General features: G+C 47.3%; 1 protein-coding gene across 1 annotated transcript in view; it reads left to right on the top strand.

The window, feature by feature from the left end:
• The window catches only part of LOC129829554 (laminin subunit alpha-5-like), a 279,352-nt gene that overhangs the window by 179,802 nt on the left and 76,742 nt on the right, over nt 1-22,808 (top strand). The window contains exons 40-55 of the mRNA XM_055891310.1: nt 3,597-3,727; nt 4,470-4,550; nt 4,746-4,960; nt 5,264-5,364; nt 6,448-6,634; nt 7,004-7,144; nt 7,434-7,585; nt 7,699-7,809; nt 8,225-8,336; nt 11,256-11,429; nt 12,597-12,793; nt 13,488-13,604; nt 14,322-14,476; nt 14,882-15,014; nt 15,551-15,647; nt 15,955-16,068. Of these exons, the coding sequence (XP_055747285.1) occupies nt 3,597-3,727; nt 4,470-4,550; nt 4,746-4,960; nt 5,264-5,364; nt 6,448-6,634; nt 7,004-7,144; nt 7,434-7,585; nt 7,699-7,809; nt 8,225-8,336; nt 11,256-11,429; nt 12,597-12,793; nt 13,488-13,604; nt 14,322-14,476; nt 14,882-15,014; nt 15,551-15,647; nt 15,955-16,068 (2,218 nt within the window). The remainder of the gene's footprint in view (nt 1-3,596; nt 3,728-4,469; nt 4,551-4,745; nt 4,961-5,263; nt 5,365-6,447; nt 6,635-7,003; nt 7,145-7,433; nt 7,586-7,698; nt 7,810-8,224; nt 8,337-11,255; nt 11,430-12,596; nt 12,794-13,487; nt 13,605-14,321; nt 14,477-14,881; nt 15,015-15,550; nt 15,648-15,954; nt 16,069-22,808) is intronic.

Here is a 22,808-nt window from a genome sequence, read left to right as displayed (position 1 = left end):
AACTGTAGTCAGTACTATAACTGTAGTCAGTACTATAACTGTAGTCAGTACTATAACACCACTATAACTGTAGTCAGTACTATAACTGTAGTCAGTACTATAACTGTAGTCAGTACTATAACTGTAGTCAGTACTATAACTGTAGTCAGTACTATAACTGTAGTCAGTACTACAACTGTAGTCAGTACTATAACACCACTATAACTGTAGTCAGTACTATAACTGTAGTCAGTACTATAACACCACTATAACTGTAGTCCACAGGTGTCAAACTCATTCCACGGGGGGCCGAGTGTCTGCGGGTTTTCGCTCCTCCCTTGTACTTGATTGATGAATTAACATCACTAATTAGTTAGGAACTCCCCACACCTGGTTGTCTAGGGCTTTATTGAAAGGAAAAAACAAAAACCTGCAGACACTAGGCCCTCCGTGGAATGAGTTTGACACCCCTGCTGTAGTCAGTACTTTAACTGTAGTCAGTACTATAACACCACTATAACTGTAGTCAGTACTATAACTGTAGTCAGTACTATAACACCACTATAACTGTAGTCAGTACTATAACTGTAGTCAGTACTATAACACCACTATAACTGTAGTCAGTACTATAACACCACTATAACTGTAGTCAGTACTATAACTGTAGTCAGTACTATAACTGTAGTCAGTACTATAACACCACTATAACTGTAGTTAGTACTATAACTGTAGTCAGTACTATAACACCACTATAACTGTAGTCAGTACTATAACTGTAGTCAGTACTATAACTGTAGTCAGTACTATAACTGTAGTCAGTACTATAACACCACTATAACTGTAGTCAGTACTATAACTGTAGTCAGTACTATAACACCACTATAACTGTAGTTAGTACTATAACTGTAGTCAGTACTATAACACCACTATAACTGTAGTCAGTACTATAACTGTAGTCAGTACTATAACTGTAGTCAGTACTATAACTGTAGTCAGTACTATAACACCACTATAACTGTAGTCAGTACTATAACACCACTATAACTGTAGTCAGTACTATAACTGTAGTCAGTACTATAACTGTAGTCAGTACTATAACACCACTATAACTGTAGTTAGTACTATAACTGTAGTCAGTACTATAACACCACTATAACTGTAGTCAGTACTATAACTGTAGTCAGTACTATAACTGTAGTCAGTACTATAACTGTAGTCAGTACTATAACACCACTATAACTGTAGTCAGTACTATAACTGTAGTCAGTACTATAACACCACTATAACTGTAGTTAGTACTATAACTGTAGTCAGTACTATAACACCACTATAACTGTAGTCAGTACTATAACTGTAGTCAGTACTATAACTGTAGTCAGTACTATAACACCACTATAACTGTAGTCAGTACTATAACTGTAGTCAGTACTATAACACCACTATAACTGTAGTCTGTACTATAACACCACTATAACTGTAGTTAGTACTATAACTGTAGTCAGTACTATAACACCACTATAACTGTAGTAAGTACTATAACTGTAGTCAGTGCTATAACTGTAGTCAGTACTATAACACCACTATAACTGTAGTCTGTACTATAACTGTAGTCAGTACTATAACTGTTGTCAGTACTATAACACGACTATAACTGTAGTCAGTACTATAACTGTAGTCAGTACTATAACACCACTATAACTGTAGTCAGTACTATAACACCACTATAACTGTAGTCAGTACTATAACTGTAGTCAGTACTATAACACCACTATAACTCTAGTCAGTACTATAACTGTAGTCAGTACTATAACACCACTATAACTCTAGTCAGTACTATAACACCACTATAACTGTAGTCAGTACTATAACTGTAGTCAGTACTATAACACCACTATAACTGTAGTCAGTACTATAACACCACTATAACTGTAGTCAGTACTATAACTGTAGTCAGTACTATAACTGTAGTCAGTACTATAACACCACTATAACTGTAGTCAGTACTATAACACCACTATAACTGTAGTCAGTACTATAACTGTAGTCAGTACTATAACACCACTATAACTGTAGTAAGTACTATAACTGTAGTCAGTGCTATAACTGTAGTCAGTACTATAACACCACTATAACTGTAGTCTGTACTATAACTGTAGTCAGTACTATAACTGTTGTCAGTACTATAACACGACTATAACTGTAGTCAGTACTATAACTGTAGTCAGTACTGTAACTGTTGTCAGTACTGTAACTGTTGTCAGTACTGTAACTGTAGTCAGTACTATAACTCTAGTCAGTACTATAACTGTAGTCAGTACTATAACACCACTATAACTGTAGTCAGTACTATAACTGTAGTCAGTACTATAACACCACTATAACTGTAGTCAGTACTATAACTGTAGTCAGTACTATAACACCACTATAACTCTAGTCAGTACTATAACACCACTATAACTGTAGTCAGTACTATAACTGTAGTCAGTACTATAACACCACTATAACTGTAGTCAGTACTATAACTGTAGTCAGTACTATAACACCACTATAACTGTAGTCAGTACTATAACTCTAGTCAGTACTATAACACCACTATAACTCTAGTCAGTACTATAACACCACTATAACTGTAGTCAGTACTATAACTGTAGTCAGTACTATAACTGTAGTCAGTACTATAACACCACTATAACTGTAGTCAGTACTATAACACCACTATAACTGTAGTCAGTACTATAACTGTAGTCAGTACTATAACTGTAGTCAGTACTATAACACCACTATAACTGTAGTCAGTACTATAACTGTAGTCAGTACTATAACACCACTATAACTGTAGTCAGTACTATAACACCACTATAACTGTAGTCAGTACTATAACACCACTATAACTGTAGTCAGTACTATAACTGTAGTCAGTACTATAACACCACTATAACTGTAGTCAGTACTATAACTGTAGTCAGTACTATAACACCACTATAACTGTAGTCAGTACTATAACTGTAGTCAGTACTATAACACCACTATAACTGTAGTCAGTACTATAACTGTAGTCAGTACTATAACTGTAGTCAGTACTATAACTGTAGTCAGTACTATAACACCACTATAACAACATCATCATGGCTGACAGACTGTTTTAACTACTCCCTCTGGGAACATCATCATGGCTGACAGACTGTTTTAATTACTGTCTCTGGGAACATCATCATGGCTGACAGACTGTTTTAATTACTGTCTCTGGGAACATCATCATGGCTGACAGACTGTTTTAATTACTGTCTCTGGGAACATCATGGCTGACAGACTGTTTAAACTACTGCCTCTGGGAACATCATCATGGCTGACAGACTGTTATAACACCACTATAACTGTAGAGAACATCATCATGGCTGGGAACATCATCATGGCTGACAGACTGTTTTAACTACTCCCTCTGGGAACATCATCATGGCTGACAGACTGTTTTAATTACTGCCTCTGGGAACTGAAATTGGGATGTTCTCCAAGTTTATGACTCAAAGAATCATTCATATATTACCAAACAAATCATTGTGTTTTAATGTCTGTGTTTTGTTAGGTTAGGTGTATCATGTATATGTTGTTTCTCTCAGAACTGTCAACACAACAGGGCTGGAGACCACTGTGAAAAATGTCAAGGTGGTTTCCATGGTAACACCTCTCTAGATGGACAAACCCTCTCCTGTGACACCTGCCCCTGTCCTCTGCAGGTGTTTTCCAACAAGTCAGTAACCTCTCCTTTCCTCTCCTCTCCTTCTCTTTTCTACCCCTGTCCTCTGCAGGTGTCCTCCAACAAGTCAGTAACCTCTCCTTTCCTCTCCTCTCCTCTCCCCTCCTCCTCTTTTCTACCCCTGTCTTCTGCAGGTGGCCTTCAACAAGTCAGTAATCTCTCCTTTCCTCTCCTCTCCTCTCCTCCTCTTTTCTACCCCTGTCCTCTGCAGGTGGCCTTCAACAAGTCAGTAATCTCTCCTTTCCTCTCCTCTCCTCTCCTCCTCTTTTCTACCCCTGTCCTCTGCAGGTGGCCTTCAACAAGTCACTAACCTCTCCTTCCCTTTCCTCTCCTCTCCTCCTCTTTTCTACCCCTGTCCTCTGCAGGTGGCCTCCAACAAGTCAGTAACCTCTCATTTCCTCTCCTCTCCTTCTCTTTTCTACCCCTGTCCTCTGCAGGTGGCCTTCAACAAGTCAGTAACCTCTCCTTCCCTTTCCTCTCCTCTCCTCTTTTCTACCCCTGTCCTCTGCAGGTGGCCTCCAACAAGTCAGTAACCTCTCATTTCCTCTCCTCTCCTTCTCATTTCTACCCCTGTCCTCTGCAGGTGGCCTTCAACAAGTCAGTAACCTCTCCTTCCCTCTCCTCTCATAGATCCTCTCTTTGATCAGCTGTTACGTATTGTAGAACCTGTCGATTGGTAGATTGGTTTTTGTCTCTGACTACACCTCCTGACTGCTACCTCTTCTGTCCTGTGTAGTTTTGCAGTGGGCTGTGTGGAGAAACTCAACAGGATGCAGTGTCTGTGTATCCCTGGCTACGCTGGGCCCCAGTGTCAAAGGTCAGTAGTCCATTCAATGATGAAATCAGCTTTACTATATAACAATCTTGCCATGTGTACACACGTTGAACTAACAGTGAAGAGAGCAGTTTATGAAAAAAGTCTCATACTTAATTTGTTTGATGACCTTAACAAACACACCTGTGTCCAATCCACGCGCTGACTCCTCCTCCTCCTGTCTCTACCCTCCTTCAGGTGTGCTCCCGGTTTCTACGGCAACCCCATGGTTATTGGCAGCGCGTGCCAGCCCTGCCATTGCCATGGCAACACGGACCCCAACATGCTGTTCAGCAACTGTGACGGGCTGACGGGCGAGTGTCACAGCTGCATGCACAACACCGCCGGGACGCACTGCGAGATCTGTGGCCCTGGTTTCTACGGTGACGCCGTCACTGCCAAGAACTGCACCAGTAAGACCAACCGGCCTGGTCGGACAATACACGCAAACACACACACACATACACACAAATTCACACACACACATCCATACCATCTCTAGCCTAGTCCCAGTTTACATAGCCTCTCACTTCCACTAAATGTATTTCTCTTTAATCCAGGAAGTCTCAAAAACTAGTTCTGTTTTCACCACAAGATCTTAATCTCGTTTATAACTTGTTGTGTGCGAAGGATTAACAAATCACTTCCTCTGTGTGAGACGGTTTCCAGTCAGTAGTCTCAGCAATTATCTCCCCGTCTCTCTCTTATTTACCCAGGATGCAACTGCTCTCCCTGTGGCACAGCTTCGTGTGACCGTCACACAGGACAATGTCAATGTAAACAAGGTGTGACCGGACCAGACTGTGACCGCTGCCAGGTACGTACTGAACTCAGTTATCATCAGAGACCGTGACCCCTGTCAGGTACATACTGAACTCAGTTATCATCAGAGACCGTGACCCCTGTCAGGTATGTACTGAACTCAGTTATCATCAGAGACCGTGACCCCTGCCAGGTACGTTATCACGTACTGAACTCAGTTATCATCAGAGACCGTGACCCCGTGACCCCTGTCAGGTACGTATTGAACCTAGTTATCATCAGAGACCGTGACCCCTGTCAGGTATGTACTGAACTCAGTTATCATCAGAGACCGTGACCCCTGCCAGGTACATACTGAACTCAGTTATCATCAGAGACCGTGACCCCTGTCAGGTACGTACTGAACTCAGTTATCATCAGAGACCGTGACCCCTGCCAGGTACGTACTGAACTCAGTTATCATCAGAGACCGTGACCCCTGCCAGGTACGTACTGAACTCAGTTATCATCAGAGACCGTGACCCCTGCCAGGTACATACTGAACTCAGTTATCATCAGAGACCGTGACCCCTGCCAGGTACGTACTGAACTCAGTTATCATCAGAGACCGTGACCCCTGCCAGGTACATACTGAACTCAGTTATCATCAGAGATCGTGACCCCTGTCAGGTACGTACTGAACTCAGTTATCATCAGAGACTGTGACCCCGTGACCCCTGTCAGGTACGTACTGAACTTCACGTCTATCTAACCTCACAGTACTGACTTGGTCCAAACACCCTCAGTATTGGAAGCCCTTATAGATTAGACTACTTATATCATGACACTCAGCTGACTGTCGTTCAGTCAAGGTCTTGGCCTGCTGTCTATGTCCTCTCCTCATTGGGCTCCCGTGTGGCGCAGCGGTCTAAGGCACTGCCGTCACAGTGTTTGGGGCATCACTACAGACCCTGGTTCGATTCCAAGTTGTATCACATCTGGCCGTGATTGGTAGTCCCATAGGGCGGCGCACAATTGGCCCAGCGTCGTTCGGGTTAGGGGGGGGTTGGCCGCCATTGTAAATAATAATTTGTTCTTAACTGACTTGCCCAGTTAAATAAAGGTTCAATAAAAACAATTGTTTGTGTTTTTCCAACAGGACGGTGCGTTTGGCTATGATTCGTGCTCCGGGTGTCGTCGGTGTGACTGTGACGCGGCGGCGGCAGCCCAGGTCCAACCATGTGACCCCAGGAGCGGGTCGTGTGCCTGCCAACCAGGGATCAGTGGACCTAACTGTCGCCAGTGTGCCCCTGGGTACTGGGACTACAGCCCCGAGGGATGCAGGAGTGAGTTAAACCACAGAGAAAAGATGGTGATAATGGCAACAGACGGGAACTCTGGCTGACTAACAGCGGACATATACCCTGCTCCCACCCCCCAATGAACATTTATCATTGTTACAGTTGTAAATATGCATAAATTATTATTTTATTATTATTAGTTTCAATAGTTTGTTTTCTTCTGCACCTTCAATGGATTGTTGATGGCTAACTAAATTTGTATGTTTTTTTTTCTCCAATATTTACTAAGTTTTAAAAAGAAAGATTAAAAAATATATATATATATTTAAAAAAAGGTATTGCTTCTCTTGCTGTTCCCCGTGGTCCTCTAACAGATAGTTAGAATGACTTCTGTTTTCTTCCCCGTGTGTTCAGAGTGTCAGTGTAAGCACGGCCGCTGTGACCCTCGGACAGGGGAGTGTCGCTGTGGAGACGGCTTGACAGGCAAACAGTGTGACAGCTGTTCCCACAGATACAGTGTTCCTGTACAGCACGGACGTGACATGACCTGTGAACGTGAGTAGTGACCTAGACAACGGGGGGGGGGGGGGGACTAAGGAGAGGCTGAAATGAGCTGCTGGTATCTGAAAAATATCAGATTATAGCTTCCTGAAGACGTTAAGGGAGGACATTTTGACGTTTCAGCAGCGACCTGCAAACACAGTGTTGTGATGGACGTGATAAGAGTGTGCGTGTGTGTGTATATGTGTTGTGCGTGTGTGTGTATATGTGTTGTGTGTGTATATGTGTGTGTGTGATCTAGGTGATCTAGGTGATGATGTGTGTCTTGTCTGTGTCCTTGCAGCATGTGACAGCTGTGTTGTAGTCCTGTTGAAGGATCTAGACGGTATGAATGACAACTTTGGCTCAGTGGCTCGTCAGCTGATCAACATGGGCGTCTCCTCTATCCCCTGGGCTCGGCTAAACAACCTCAGCAGATCCGTGAACGATATCGCTGTGAGTACATAAACACTGAATACTCACACTCTTCACAAAGCAACACCCTATTTCTACTTCTTCTAACTCCTTCTCCGGGCAGTGTACTCACCGACAGTACCTCTGTTACCCAGAATGCCTTAGAGAACTACAGCAATACTCTGGAGGAGAGCAGTAATAGAGTGGACATGTTGGAGGGAGAGTTCATCAACATCAATTCAGACATCAATGACCTGGAGGGGAAGGTGGTGACCATTTCTCTAAGTTGTCTCTCTCTCTCTCTCTCTCTCTCTCTCTCTCTGTCTCTCTCTCTGTCTCTCTCTGTCTCTCTCTGTCTCTCTGTCTCTGTCTCTGTCTCTCTCTCTCTCTCTCTCTCTCTCTGTCTCTCTCTCTGTCTCTTTCTCTCTCTCTCTCTCTCTCTCTCTCTCTCTCTCTCTCTCTCTCTCTCTCTCTCTCTCTCTCTCTCTCTCTGTCTCTGTCTCTCTCTCTCTCAAAACATATGCATTCATTTTCAATTCCTTATTTGTTACAGTCAACTACTCCAAAACTAGTGTTCAGTAATTCACGCAGTGGTGTATCCGCCCAGTATAAGTTAGGCACTAAGGTTGACTGTAACATCCAACAGTATGTTGAATTGATGTAATGTCGTCCTCCGGCCAGGTGGGGGCGACAGCAGACAAAGCAAACACTCTGGAGGACAGGGGCACTAACACCCATCAGAGAGCCCAGGACCTGCTCTCACACATCAAGAGCATCATGGGAGATGTGAAAGGTAGGTGTATAGAGCTCACCAGCTAGTCGTCCTAATCCCCAAACCGACCTAAGTGAAAAATCTGTCCATGTGCCCTTGAGCAAAGGGCTCTTAACCCCGTTTGATCAGGATAAGAGCGTCTGGTCAATGTCAAATGTGTTTGTTTTGTATTACATAAACGCTTTAAAATTCCCAAAAAGTGACGTTAGCTGATGATGATGTCATAGAACAAACCATATAAGATCACCTAAGATCACCTAAGATCACCTAAGATCACCTAAGATCACCACAGACCTTATTTTCGGCGTTTATCCAAAAACCACATTCATTTCGCCATGGGCTTTGAGCATGGCGGAAAGACGCCTTTACTATTGCTCTCTGTAGACATTAATGTATAGACAACCTCTCTTTAAGGCACAGGTGTCAAACTCATTCCACGGAGGGCCGAGTGTCTGCGGGTTTTCGCTCCTCCCTTGTACTTGATTGATGAATTAACATCACTAATTAGTTAGGAACTCCCACACCTGGTTGTCTAGGGCTTTATTGAAAGGAAAAACTAAAAACCTGCAGACACTAGGCCCTCCGTGGAATGAGTTTGACACCCCTGCTTTAAGGCCTCTAAGAATTGCCCCTCCCTGTGAAAGATCTACGGCCCATGGAGCCATCACCTGAGCTCATATTGTACTTCTGAATCGTCTGATGTCTTATTTGGTTGTTATGAAGTGTATCCATTAAACACAAGGACTGTTTGTTACTCTACAGATTTATATATTTGGTTGATCAGAGTTGTCTCATCCATCCCTCATTAGGTTGGGTAGTAACGGATTACATGTAATGGGATTTAATCTTTATTTAACTTGGCAAGTCAGTTAAGAACAAATTCTTATTTTACAATGACCCCGGCCAAACCCGGACGACGCTGGGCCAATTGTGCGCCGCCCTATGGGACTCCCAATCACGGCCGGATGTGATACAGCCTGGATTCAAACCAGGGGCTGTAGTGACGCCTCTTGCACTGAGATGCAGTGCCTTAGACCGCTGCTGCGCCACTCACTATGATTACTTTGAGAGAAAAAAATATGTAAGTGGATTACAGTAACAATCTTAAAAACAGCTGATTACGTTCCTATTTTTGATTGTTTTTTAATCGCCTAGTAGTCACACCCCAAATTCAAGACAAACATCATAATATCTGGAATCGTGCATTCCTGCTTGAACACTAGAATAAACAATGTATTTATTGATTCATACCGTTTTTGTACTTTATCATTTGTTCTATAGCGTGACCCCCCCACGGTGTAGAGCAACCAAATAGTGGGCTGGTACCACCCACTGAACGTGTTACTATGGAGCCTGTGACTCTTACACATAGAATATAAGGTGTTATTATAGAGCCCTGTGACTCTTACACATAGAATATAATGTGTTTATTACGGAGCCCTGTGACTCTTACACATAGAATATAATGTGTTTATTACGGAGCCCTGTGACTCTTACACATAGAATATAACGTGTTATTATGGAGCCCTGTGACTCTTACACATAGAATATAACGTGTTATTATGGAGCCCTGTGACTCTTACACATAGAATATAATGTGTTACTATGGAGCCCTGTGACTCTTACACATAGAATATAACGTGTTATTACGGAGCCCTGTGACTCTTACACATAGAATATAATGTGTTATTACGGAGCCCTGTGACTCTTACACACAGACCTAATGTTGCAGTAGAACCATACGGGTCTGAATCAGACTATATATAATATATATGTAGACCATACAACAGAAACTGAGTGACATTGACTGACCAGGTGAAACCAGGAGAAGCCATGATCCCTTATTGATGTCACTTGTTAAATCCACTTCAATCAGTGTAGATGAAGGGGGAGGAGACGGGTTAAATAAGGATTTTTAAGCCTTGAGACATGGATTGTGTATGTGTGCCATTCAGAGGGTGAACGGGCAAAACAAAATATTGAAGTGCCTTTTAACGGGGTAGTAGGTGCCAGACGCACCAGTTTGTGTGAAGAACTGCAACCCTGCTGGGTTTTTCACGCTCAACAGTTTCCAGTGTGTATCAAGAATGGTCCACCACCCAAAGGACATCCAGCTAACTTGACACAACTGTGGGAAGCATTGGATTGGAGTCAACATGGGCCAGCATTCCTGTGGAAGGCTTTCGACACTGTCACGTTCCTGACCGGTTGTCTGTTATTTTGTATGTGTTAGTCGGTCAGGGCGTGAGTTTGGGTGGGCAGTCTATGTTATGTGTTTCTATGTTTGTTTAAGGGTGACCTAATATGGCTCTCAATTAGAGGCAGGTGGTTTTCATTTCCTCTTATTGAGAGTCATATTAAGGTAGGTGTTTTCACACTGTTAGTTTGTGGGTGGTTGTCTCCTGTGTCTGTGTATGTCGTTGCGCCACACGGGACTGTTTTCGGTTTGTTTATATGTTCGTTCTTTTATGTAGTCAGTTTCCCTGTTCATGCGTTCTTCGTGTTTCATGTGAGTTCGTCGTTCAGGTCTGTCTACGTCGTTTTGTTATTTTGTTAATTTATCAAGTGTATTTCGTTTCGTCTTCGTCTTGTTCAATAAATCATGTCATATAACAACGCTGCGTTTTGGTCAAATCCCTGCTCCTCCTCTTCGGATGAAGAGGAGGAGGAAAGCCGTTACAGACACCTTGTATTCCATGCCCCAACGAATTGATGCTGTTCCGGTGGCATAAGGGAGTGCAACTCAGTATCAGAAAGGTGTTCCTAATGTTTTTTACACTCAGTGTATATAATATAGATGTTGTCTTTCTCTCTTCCTCGCTCTCTCTCGCTCTCTCTCGCTCATTCTCGCGCTCTCTTGCTCTCTCGCTCTCTCGCTCTCTCTCTCTCACTCTCTCACTCTCTCACTCTCTCTCTCTTTTGCGCTCTCTGCCTATCCAGACCTCATGCTGCAGGCAAAACGTACGGGTCTGAAGGAGACTAAAGTGGAGCCGGAGGAGGAAGACCTCTCTGAGAAGATACAGCAGGTGGAGGCCATGCTGAGAGAGATGAGATTCAAGAGCTGTGTCGGCCAGAAGAAGATAGCCGACAGAGAGCTGTCCGAGGCTGAGAAATGTCAGTCGTACTCTTAGAAATAGAATTACTAGAGCGGGAATCTCTATTCAAAGTCAATGATCTCTGATGGGTGGGCAGGTGGTCATTTTGAGTGTACCTATCCATAACCAGGAAGTGCACCTATCCATAACCAGGAAGTGCACCTATCCATAACCAGGAAGTGCACCTATCCATAACCAGGAAGTGCACCTATCCATAACCAGGAAGTGTACCTATCCATAACCAGGAAGTGCACCTATCCATAACCAGGAAGTGCACCTATCCATAACCAGGAAGTGCACCTATCCATAACCAGGAAGTGCACCTATCCATAACCAGGAAGTGCACCTATCCATAACCAGGAAGTGCACCTATCCATAACCAGGAAGTGCACCTATCCATAACCAGGAAGTGCACCTATCCATAACCAGGAAGTGCACCTATCCATAACCAGGAAGTGTACCTATCCATAACCAGGAAGTGTACCTATCCATAACCAGGAAGTGCACCTATCCATAACCAGGAAGTGCACCTATCCATAACCAGGAAGTGCACCTATCCATAACCAGGAAGTGCACCTATCCATAACCAGGAAGTGCACCTATCTATAACCAGGAAGTGCACCTATCTATAACCAGGAAGTGCACCTATCCATAACAAGGAAGTGCACCTATCCATAACCAGGAAGTGCACCTATCCATAACCAGGAAGTGCACCTATCCATAACCAGGAAGTGCACCTATCCATAACCAGGAAGTGCACCTATCCATAACCAGGAAGTGCACCTATCCATAACCAGGAAGTGCTATGTTTCTTCGTATGGAGGGTGTCATGCAGAGGCCAAAATCAAGCTCCTTACCGCATCGCCCGTGCACCTCTCAAACTTCAGCTATATTTGTTGACAGTTCGTGGGGGGCAGGACTTCTTGTATAAACTCAAACTTACATCCTTGACAACTTCCTTCACAATAGCTCTGCTCCGCTAAGGTCAAGAAGTATGAAAGACCCGACGTCTGCGGAGGTAAATGCCGTACGACCACTTCAGACGTCGGATTGACCACACAAATCCTTTTAGTCACACATCTGTCCATACGAGACATATTGCTGTAGTGTTTTGTATTCAGGACCTTAGGAGGAGACCTTCTGATTGTAAAACTAAAGGTGTGTTTCTCTCTCTCTCTCTCTCTAGTGCTGGAGAAGGTGAAAGACCAGCTGGTGAGTCGTGTGGTGGAGAACGAGGGCTTGGACAAGAACATCAGGGAGCGTCTGGAGAAGTTCCATGACCAGCTGATGGACCTGGGGGACGCTCTGAACCAGGCAGTTTACAACACGGCCGTCGCCTCCAATTCTAACGCTGTTAATGAGAAGAGGCTGGAGGACTGCCAGGTAACACAGACATGCAGAGATGGACACACACACACACACTGAAAGACACACACACTGAAAGACACACCCACACACACACACACACACTGAAAGACACACACACACACACACACACTGAAAGACACACACTGAAAGACACACACACACACACACACACACACACACACACACACACACACTGAAAGACGCACACACTGAAAGACGCACACACTGAAAGACATACACACTGAAAGACACACACACTGAAAGACACACACACTGAAAGACACACACACACTGAAAGACACACACACACTGAAAGACACACACACACACTGAAAGACGCACACACTGAAAGACACACACACACTGAAAGACACACACACACACACACACACACACACACACACACACACACTGAAAGACGCACACACTGAAAGACGCACACACTGAAAGACGCACACACTGAAAGACACGCACACACTGAAAGACGCACACTGAAAGACACACACACACTGAAAGACACACACACTGAAAGACACACACACACACACACACTGAAAGACGCACACACTGAAAGACACACACACTGAAAGACACTGAAAGACACACACACACACACACTGAAAGACACACACACAGGAAAGCAGAAAGAGAGTTCATCCCAATCTGACACATTCCCAGTGTTCTCTCTTCATGTTGTTTCTGTCTGCAGCAACAAGTGGATGAGCTGAATGTGAAGAACAAGGAGGTGTGGGATCTCCTGCAGGTGACAGCGGAGGACGTGACCACTGTCAACGACATGCTGTCTATGCTGCACGACTCCAAGGAGGTGAGGGCCCTCCACATGGTCAACGTCATCAAGGCTAGGGTCTAAACACTAGGGTTTAAAAGGGACACAGTTCAAATACAAAACAAAAAATAACCTTTCGGGTTCTTAGTTGAAACTTACTGACTGACTTTATTGTCCCCATGGGGAAATGTAGTTGCAGTGTCATGTAAACGTTTAAAGTGGTGTTTTAAATACAAAACAAAATCGACAACGCAGCTTTCATAACAGTTACATACCAATAAAACATTTACAAATTTAAAATAGACCAGCCTGCTGGCCTTACTGAGTCGATAGGAACATTAGCCCGAGCTATGATTGTCTCGTTGTGTTTTTCTTGCTGAGGGGTGCCCTATACCTGCGCCCAGAGGGGAGTAGTTCAAAGTCCGGGTACAAGGGGTGGCTTGGGTCTAAAATGATTTTGTGAGCCTTACGGAGGACCCTGAAACAGACGGTCTGAACAAAAAAGAGACGAGTCCCTGACAAACCTTGGACATCAGATTATAACTCTGAATACTGCACCATTGTTACAGTAAAACCCTTCTCTAAAATATCCTCTCTCCTTTTAACCCTCTCTCTCCTTGGTGAGGTGACTGGGTATTTTGGCTACAGCTTGTGTGAAGCGTGTTTTTTTTTAATCCCTTAGAAGTGTTGTGCACACCAGACTTCCTCCGTGCGTGGTGACGAGGTTAACCCCTTTCTAAAAACATCTCCTTCTAGGACTATGAGCGTCTGGCAGCCCAGTTGGATGGTTCCAGGAAGCCCTTGGCAGAGAAGGTGCAGAGGTTTTCCCCCTCCGTCAGTAAGATACCCCTGGTGGAGGCAGCAGAGAAAAATGCTGAGCTACTCAATGAGCTGGCCAGGAACCTCTCCAGGTGAGGAGTTGATGGACTGATGGACTGATGGCCTGATGGACTGATGGACTGATGGACTGATGGACTGATGGACTGTTGGACTGTTGGACTGTTGGACTGTTGGACTGTTGGACTGTTGGACTGATGGCCTGATGGACTGATGGCCTGATGGACTGATGGCCTGATGGCCTGATGGACTGATGGACTGATGGACTGATGGACTGATGGACTGATGGACTGATGGACTGATGGACTGATGGCCTGATGGACTGATGGACTGATGGACTGATTGACTGGTGGCTTGATTGATTGGTTGGGCAGTTGGTATGTTGGTTGATTGATTGGTTGGGCAGTTGGTTGATTGATAGATAGATCGATCTGTTAGAAATGTAGCGCCGGCTTCATGTTTTCTCCTCCGTGTTGCAGTGTGATCTCCAACATCAACAGGGATGGGTTCATCCAGCGAACGGTGAACGCGGCCCGGGCGTACTCCGACATCGTCGATGCCGTCAGAGACGCTGAGATCGCTGCCAACCACGCTGCTGTGGACGCACTGGCGGTAAGGGCAACGCGTCCACATATGTCCTACGTTGTGAGGACCATGATAGAAGACACACAAAATACACTCTCTGAGACTCATAGAAACAGCATTACAGTATATGCATATGCGTGGTACCTAAACATTGCCATAATGGACCTGTAAGTAGGTAACATATGTTGTGTTGTTGTTGTTGTTGATATTGTTGTTGATGTTGTTGTTGATGTTGTTGATGTTGTTGATGTTGATGTTGTTGATGTTGTTGTTGTTGATGTTGTTGATGATGTTGATGATGTTGTTGTTGTTGATGTTGTTGTTGATGTTGTTGTTGATGTTGTTGTTGATGTTGTTGTTGTTGATGTTGTTGTTGATGATGTTGATGTGGTTTTTGTTGATGTGGTTTTTGTTGATGTTGTTGTTGTTGATGATGTTGTTGATGTTGTTGATGTTGTTGATGTTGATGTTGATGTTGATGTTGTTGATGATGTTGTTGATGTTGTTGATGATGTTGTTGATGATGTTGTTGATGTTGATGATGTTATTGTTGATGTGTGCAGAATGTACAGGACCTGGGCCAGACAGCTAACGGTCTGAAGAAATACAGTATTGAACTGGTGAACCAGGCTGTCAAACTACAGGAAGATGTCAGTAATGGTGAGAGCCTGATGACCTTTTGTTTGTTGTGTTTTTCCCCATCCTTCCCCAGGGCCCGTATTCACAAACAAGAGTGTTGATATCGGATCAGCTTTGCCTTTCTAGGTTGTAACGAATACGATTGATATGAACAAGGGTACACACGTGGGGGGGAACTGTTCCCAGATCAGCGCTCTTACCCTGGGACACTTTTTTAAATACAGCCCAAGATGTGTTGCTGAATGCTTGTCGTTGTGTACACTTCATTTAATATCAAGACAACGTGCGTGCCTTGTCATAACGTAGTTATTTCTGTCTCTGCTGTCAGACTTGAAGCCCCAGCTCCAGGATGCTAAGACTCGTCTGGATGAGGCCAGGGACAAATGGGAGACTCTACTGAACGACCTAGAGATGGTGCAGAGTAGCCTCAACGTCAGTAGAGGTAAGGCCAGGGACAAACAGGAGATCTATTGCGAAAAACTATGTATCTATACTCACACCCTGATCCTAGCTCACACCTAACCCTGATCCTGACTCTAGCTCACACCTAACCCTGACCCTAGCTCACACCTAACCCTGACCCTGACCCTAGCTCACACCTAACCTTGATCGTGACCCTAGCTCACACCTAACCCTGATTCTGACCCTAGCTCACACCTGATCCTGACCCTGACCCTAGCTCACACCTAACCCTGATCCTGACCCTAGCTCACACCTAACCCTGATCCTGACCCTAGCTCACACCTAACCCTGACCCTAGCTCACACCTAACCCTGGCCCTAGCTCACACCTAACCCTGATCGTGACCCTAGCTCACACCTAACCCTAACCCTGACCCTAGCTCACACCTAACCCTGACCCTAGATCACACCTAACCCTGACCCTAGCTCACACCTAACCCTGATCGTGACCCTAGCTCACACCTAACCCTAACCCTGACCCTAGCTCACACCTAACCCTGACCCTAGATCACACCTAACCCTGACCCTAGCTCACACCTAACCCTGACCCTGACCCTAGCTCACATCTAACCCTGATCCTGACCCTAGCTCACACCTAACCCTGATCCTGACCCTAGCTCACACCTGATCCTGAACCTAGCTCACACCTGATCCTGACCCTGACCCTAGCTCACACCTGATCCTAACCCTGACCCTAGCTCACACCTAACCCTGATCCTGACCCTAGCTCACACCTAACCCTGACCCTGACCCTAGCTCACACCTAACCCTGACCCTAGCTCACACCTAACCCTGACCCTAGCTCACACCTAACCCTGACCCTAGCTCACACCTAACCCTGACCCTAGCTCACACCTAACCCTGACCCTGACCCTAGCTCACACCTAACCCTCATTCTGACCCTAGCTCACACCTAACCCTGACCCTGACCCTAGCTCACACCTAACCCTGACCCTAGCTCACACCTAACCCTGACCCTGACCCTAGCTCACACCTAACCCTGACCCTGACCCTAGCTCACACCTAACCCTGACCCTAGCTCACACCTGACCCTCATCCTGACCCTAGCTCACACCTAACCCTGACCCTAGCTCACACCTAACCCTGATCCTGACTCTAGCTCACACCTGATCCTAACCCTGACCCTAGCTCACACCTGATCCTGACCCTAGCTCACACCTAACCCTGATCCTGACCCTAGCTCACACCTAACCCTGACCCTGACCCTAGCTCACACCTAACCCTGACCCTAGCGCACACCTAACCCTGACCCTAGCTCACACCTAACCCTGACCCTAGCTCACACCTAACCCTGACCCTAGCTCACACCTAACCCTGACCCTGACCCTAGCTCACACCTGACCCTGACCCTAGCTCACACCTAACCCTCATTCTGACCCTAGCTCACACCTAACCCTGACCCTGACCCTAGCTCACACCTAACCCTGACCCTAGCTCACACCTAACCCTGACCCTGACCCTAACTCACACCTAACCCTCATCCTGACTCTAGCTCACACCTAACCCTGACCCTAGCTCACACCTAACCCTGATCCTGACTCTAGCTCACACCTAACCCTGACCCTAGCTCACACCTAACCCTGATCCTGACTCTAGCTCACACCTGATCCTGACCCTAGCTCACACCTAAGCCTGATCCTGACCCTAGCTCACACCTAACCCTGATCCTGACCCTAGCTCACACCTAACCCTGATCCTGACCCTAGCTCACACCTAACCCTGATCCTGACCCTAGCTCACACCTAACCCTGATCCTGACTCTAGCTCACACCTAACCCTGATCCTGACTCTAGCTCACACCTAACCCTGATCCTGACTCTAGCTCACACCTAACCCTCATCCTGACCCTAGCTCACACCTAACCCTGACCCTAGCTCACACCTAACCCTGATCCTGACCCTAGCTCACACCTAACCCTGACCCTAGCTCAAACCTAACCCTGATCCTGACCCTAGCTCACACCTAACCCTGACCCTGACCCTAGCTCACACCTAACCCTGACCCTAGCTCACACCTAACCCTCATCCTGACCCTAGCTCACACCTAACCCTGACGCTAGCTCACACCTAACCCTGACCCTGACCCTAGCTCAAACCTAACCCTGATCCTGACTCTAGCTCAAACCTAACCCTGATCCTGACCCTAGCTCACACCTAACCCTGACTCTAGCTCGAACCTAACCCTGACCCTGACTCTAGCTCACACCTAACCCTGACCCTAGCTCACACCTAACCCAGACCCTGACCCTAGCTCACACCTAACCCAGACCCTAGCTCACACCTAACCCTGATCCTAGGTCACACCTAACCCTGATCCTAGGTCACACCTAACCCTGATCCTGACCCTAGCTCACATCTAACACTGATCCTGACCCTAGCTCACACCTAACCCTGATCCTGACCCTAGCTCACACCTAACCCTGATCCTTACCCTAGCTCACACCTAACCCTGATCCTGACCCTAGCTCACACCTAACCCTGACCCTGACCCTAGCTCACACCTAACCCTGACCCTAGCTCACACCTAACCCTGACCCTAGCTCACACCTAACCCTGACCCTAGCTCACACCTAACCCTGACCCTAGCTCACACCTAACCCTGACCCTAGCTCACACCGAACCCAGACCCTAGCTCACACCTAACCCTGATCCTGACCCTAGCTCACACCTAACCCTGATCCTGACCCTAGCTCACACCTAACCCTGATCCTAGCTCACACCTAACCCTGACCCTAGCTCACACCTAACCCTGACCCTAGCTCACACCTAACCCTGACCCTAGCTCACACCTAACCCTGACCCTGACCCTAGCTCACACCTAACCCTGACCCTGACCCTAGCTCACACCTAACCCTGACCCTAGCTCACACCTAACCCTGATCCTGACCCTAGCTCACACCTAACCCTGACTCTAGCTCACACCTAACCCTGATCCTGACTCTAGCTCACACCTAACCCTGTTCCTAGCTCACACCTAACCCTGATCCTGACCCTAGCTCACACCTAACCCTGACCCTAGTTCACACCTAACCCTGATCCTGACCCTAGCTCACACCTAACCCTGACCCTAGCTCACACCTAACCCTGACCCTAGCTCACACCTAACCCTCATTCTGATCCTAGCTCACACCTAACCCTGATCTTGACCCTAGCTCACACCTAACCCTGACCCTAGCTCACTCCTAACCCTGACCCTAGCTCACACCTAACCCTGACCCTGACCCTAGCTCACACCTAACCCTGACCTTGACCCTAGCTCACACCTAACCCTCATTCTGACCCTAGCTCACACCTAACCCTGATCCTGACCCTAGCTCACACCTAACCCTGACCCTGACCCTAGCTCACACCTAACCCTGATCCAGACCCTAGCTCACACCTAACCTTGACCCTAGCTCACACCTAACCCTGACCCTGACCCTAGCTCACACCTAACCCTGATCCTGACCCTAGCTCACACCTAACCCTGACCCTAGCTCACACCTAACCCTGACCCTGACCCTAGCTCACACCTAACCCTGACCCTAGCTCACACCTAACCCTGACCCTAGCTCACACCTAACCCTGACCCTAGCTCACACCTAACCCTGACCCTGACCCTAGCTCACACCTGACCCTAGCTCACACCTAACCCTAACCCTGACCCTAGCTCACACCTAACCCTGACCCTGACCCTAGCTCACACCTAACCCTGACCCTAGCTCACACCTAACCCTGACCCTAGCTCACACCTAACCCTGACCCTAGCTCACACCTAACCCTGACCCTAGCTCACACCTAACCCTGACCCTAGCTCACACCTAACCCTGACTCTAGCTCACACCTGACCCTGACCCTAGCTCACACCTAACCCTGATCCTGACCCTAGCTCACACCTAATCCTGATCCTGACCCTAGCTCACACCTAACCCTGACCCTAGCTCACACCTAACCCTGACCCTGACCCTAGCTCACACCTAACCCTGACCCTAGCTCACACCTAACCCTGACCCTAGCTCACACCTAATCCTGATCCTGACCCTAGCTCACACCTAACCCTGATCCTGACCCTAGCTCACACCTAACCCTGACCCTAGCTCACACCTAACCCTGACCCTAGCTCACACCTAACCCTGATCCTGACTCTAGCTCACACCTAACCCTGACCCTAGCTCACACCTAACCCTGACCCTAGCTCACACCTAACCCTAGCTCACACCTGACCCTGACCCTAGCTCACACCTAACCCTGATTCTGACCCTAGCTCACACCTGACCCTGACCCTAGCTCACACCTAACCCTGATCCTAGCTCACACCTAAACCTGATCCTGACCCTAGCTCACACCTAACCCTGATCCTGACCCTAGCTCACACCTAACCCTGACCCTAGCTCACACCTAACCCTGACCCTGACCCTAGCTCACACCTAACCCTGATCGTGACCCTAGCTCACACCTAACCCTAACCCTGACCCTAGCTCACACCTAACCCTGACCCTGACCCTAGCTCACACCTAACCCTGACCCTGACCCTAGCTCACACCTAACCCTGACCCTAGCTCACACCTAACCCTGACCCTGACCCTAACTCACAACTAACCCTCATTCTGACCCTAGCTCACACCTAACCCTGACCCTGACCCTAGCTCACACCTAACCCTGACCCTAGCTCACACCTAACCCTCACCCTGACCCTAGCTCACACCTAACCCTGACCCTGACCCTAGCTCACACCTAACCCTGACCCTAGCTCACACCTAACCCTGATCCTGACTCTAGCTCACACCTGACCCTCATCCTGACCCTAGCTCACACCTAACCCTGATCCTGACTCTAGCTCACACCTAACCCTGACCCTAGCTCACACCTAACCCTGATCCTGACTCTAGCTCACACCTAACCCTGACCCTAGCTCACACCTAACCCTGATCCTGACTCTAGCTCACACCTGATCCTGACCCTAGCTCACACCTAAGCCTGATCCTGACCCTAGCTCACACCTAACCCTGATCCTGACCCTAGCTCACACCTAACCCTGATCCTGACCCTAGCTCACACCTAACCCTGATCCTGACTCTAGCTCACACCTAACCCTGATCCTGACTCTAGCTCACACCTAACCCTGATCCTGACTCTAGCTCACACCTAACCCTGATCCTGACTCTAGCTCACACCTAACCCTCATCCTGACCCTAGCTCACACCTAACCCTGACCCTAGCTCACACCTAACCCTAACCCTGACCCTAGCTCACACCTAACCCTGATCCTGACCCTAGCTCACACCTAACCCTGACCCTAGCTAAAACCTAACCCTGATCCTGACCCTAGCTCACACCTAACCCTGACCCTAGCTCACACCTAACCCTCATCCTGACCCTAGCTCACACCTAACCCTGACGCTAGCTCACACCTAACCCTGACCCTGACCCTAGCTCAAACCTAACCCTGATCCTGACTCTAGCTCAAACCTAACCCTGATCCTGACCCTAGCTCACACCTAACCCTGATCCTGACCCTAGCTCACACCTAACCCTGACTCTAGCTCCAACCTAATCCAGACCCTGACCCTAGCTCACACCTAACCCAGACCCTAGCTCACACCTAACCCTGATCCTAGGTCACACCTAACCCTGATCCTGACCCTAGCTCACACCTAACCCTGATCCTGACCCTAGCTCACACCTAACCCTGATCCTGACCCTAGCTCACACCTAACCCTGATCCTTACCCTAGCTCACACCTAACCCTGATCCTGACCCTAGCTCACACCTAACCCTGACCCTGACCCTAGCTCACACCTAACCCTAACCCTGATCCTAGCTCACACCTAACCCTGACCCTAGCTCACACCTAACCCTGACCCTAGCTCACACCTAACCCTGACCCTAGCTCACACCTAACCCAGACCCTAGCTCACACCTAACCCAGACCCTAGCTCACACCTAACCCTGATCCTGACCCTAGCTCACACCTAACCCTGATCCTGACCCTAGCTCACACCTAACCCTGACCCTAGCTCACACCTAACCCTGACCCTAGCTCACACCTAACCCTGACCCTAGCTCACACCTAACCCTGACCCTAGCTCACACCTAACCCTGACCCTAGCTCACACCTAACCCTGACCCTAGCTCACACCTAACCCTGACCCTAGCTCACACCTAACCCTGACCCTAGCTCACACCTAACCCTGACCCTAGCTCACACCTAACCCTGACCCTAGCTCACACCTAACCCTGACCCTAGCTCACACCTAACCCTGATCCTGACTCTAGCTCACACCTAACCCTGTTCCTAGCTCACACCTAACCCTGATCCTGACCCTAGCTCACACCTAACCCTGACCCTAGTTCACACCTAACCCTGATCCTGACCCTAGCTCACACCTAACCCTGACCCTAGCTCACACCTAACCCTGATCCTGACCCTAGCTCACACCTAACCCTGACCATAGCTCACACCAAACCCTGATCCTGACTCTAGCTCACACCTGATCCTGACCCTAGCTCACACCTGATCCTGATCCTGACCCTAGCTCACACCTAACCCTGATCCTGACTCTAGCTCACACCTAACCCTGATCCTGACTCTAGCTCACACCTAACCCTGATCCTGACTCTAGCTCACACCTAACCCTCATCCTGACCCTAGCTCACACCTAACCCTGACCCTAGCTCACACCTAACCCTAACCCTGACCCTAGCTCACACCTAACCCTGAT

The sequence above is a fragment of the Salvelinus fontinalis genome, chromosome 31 (genome assembly GCF_029448725.1).
Source record: "Salvelinus fontinalis isolate EN_2023a chromosome 31, ASM2944872v1, whole genome shotgun sequence".
NCBI lineage: Eukaryota > Metazoa > Chordata > Actinopteri > Salmoniformes > Salmonidae > Salvelinus > Salvelinus fontinalis.
The sequence above is the reverse complement of the archived record's forward strand: the minus strand, read 5'-3'. Positions and strand labels throughout refer to the sequence as shown.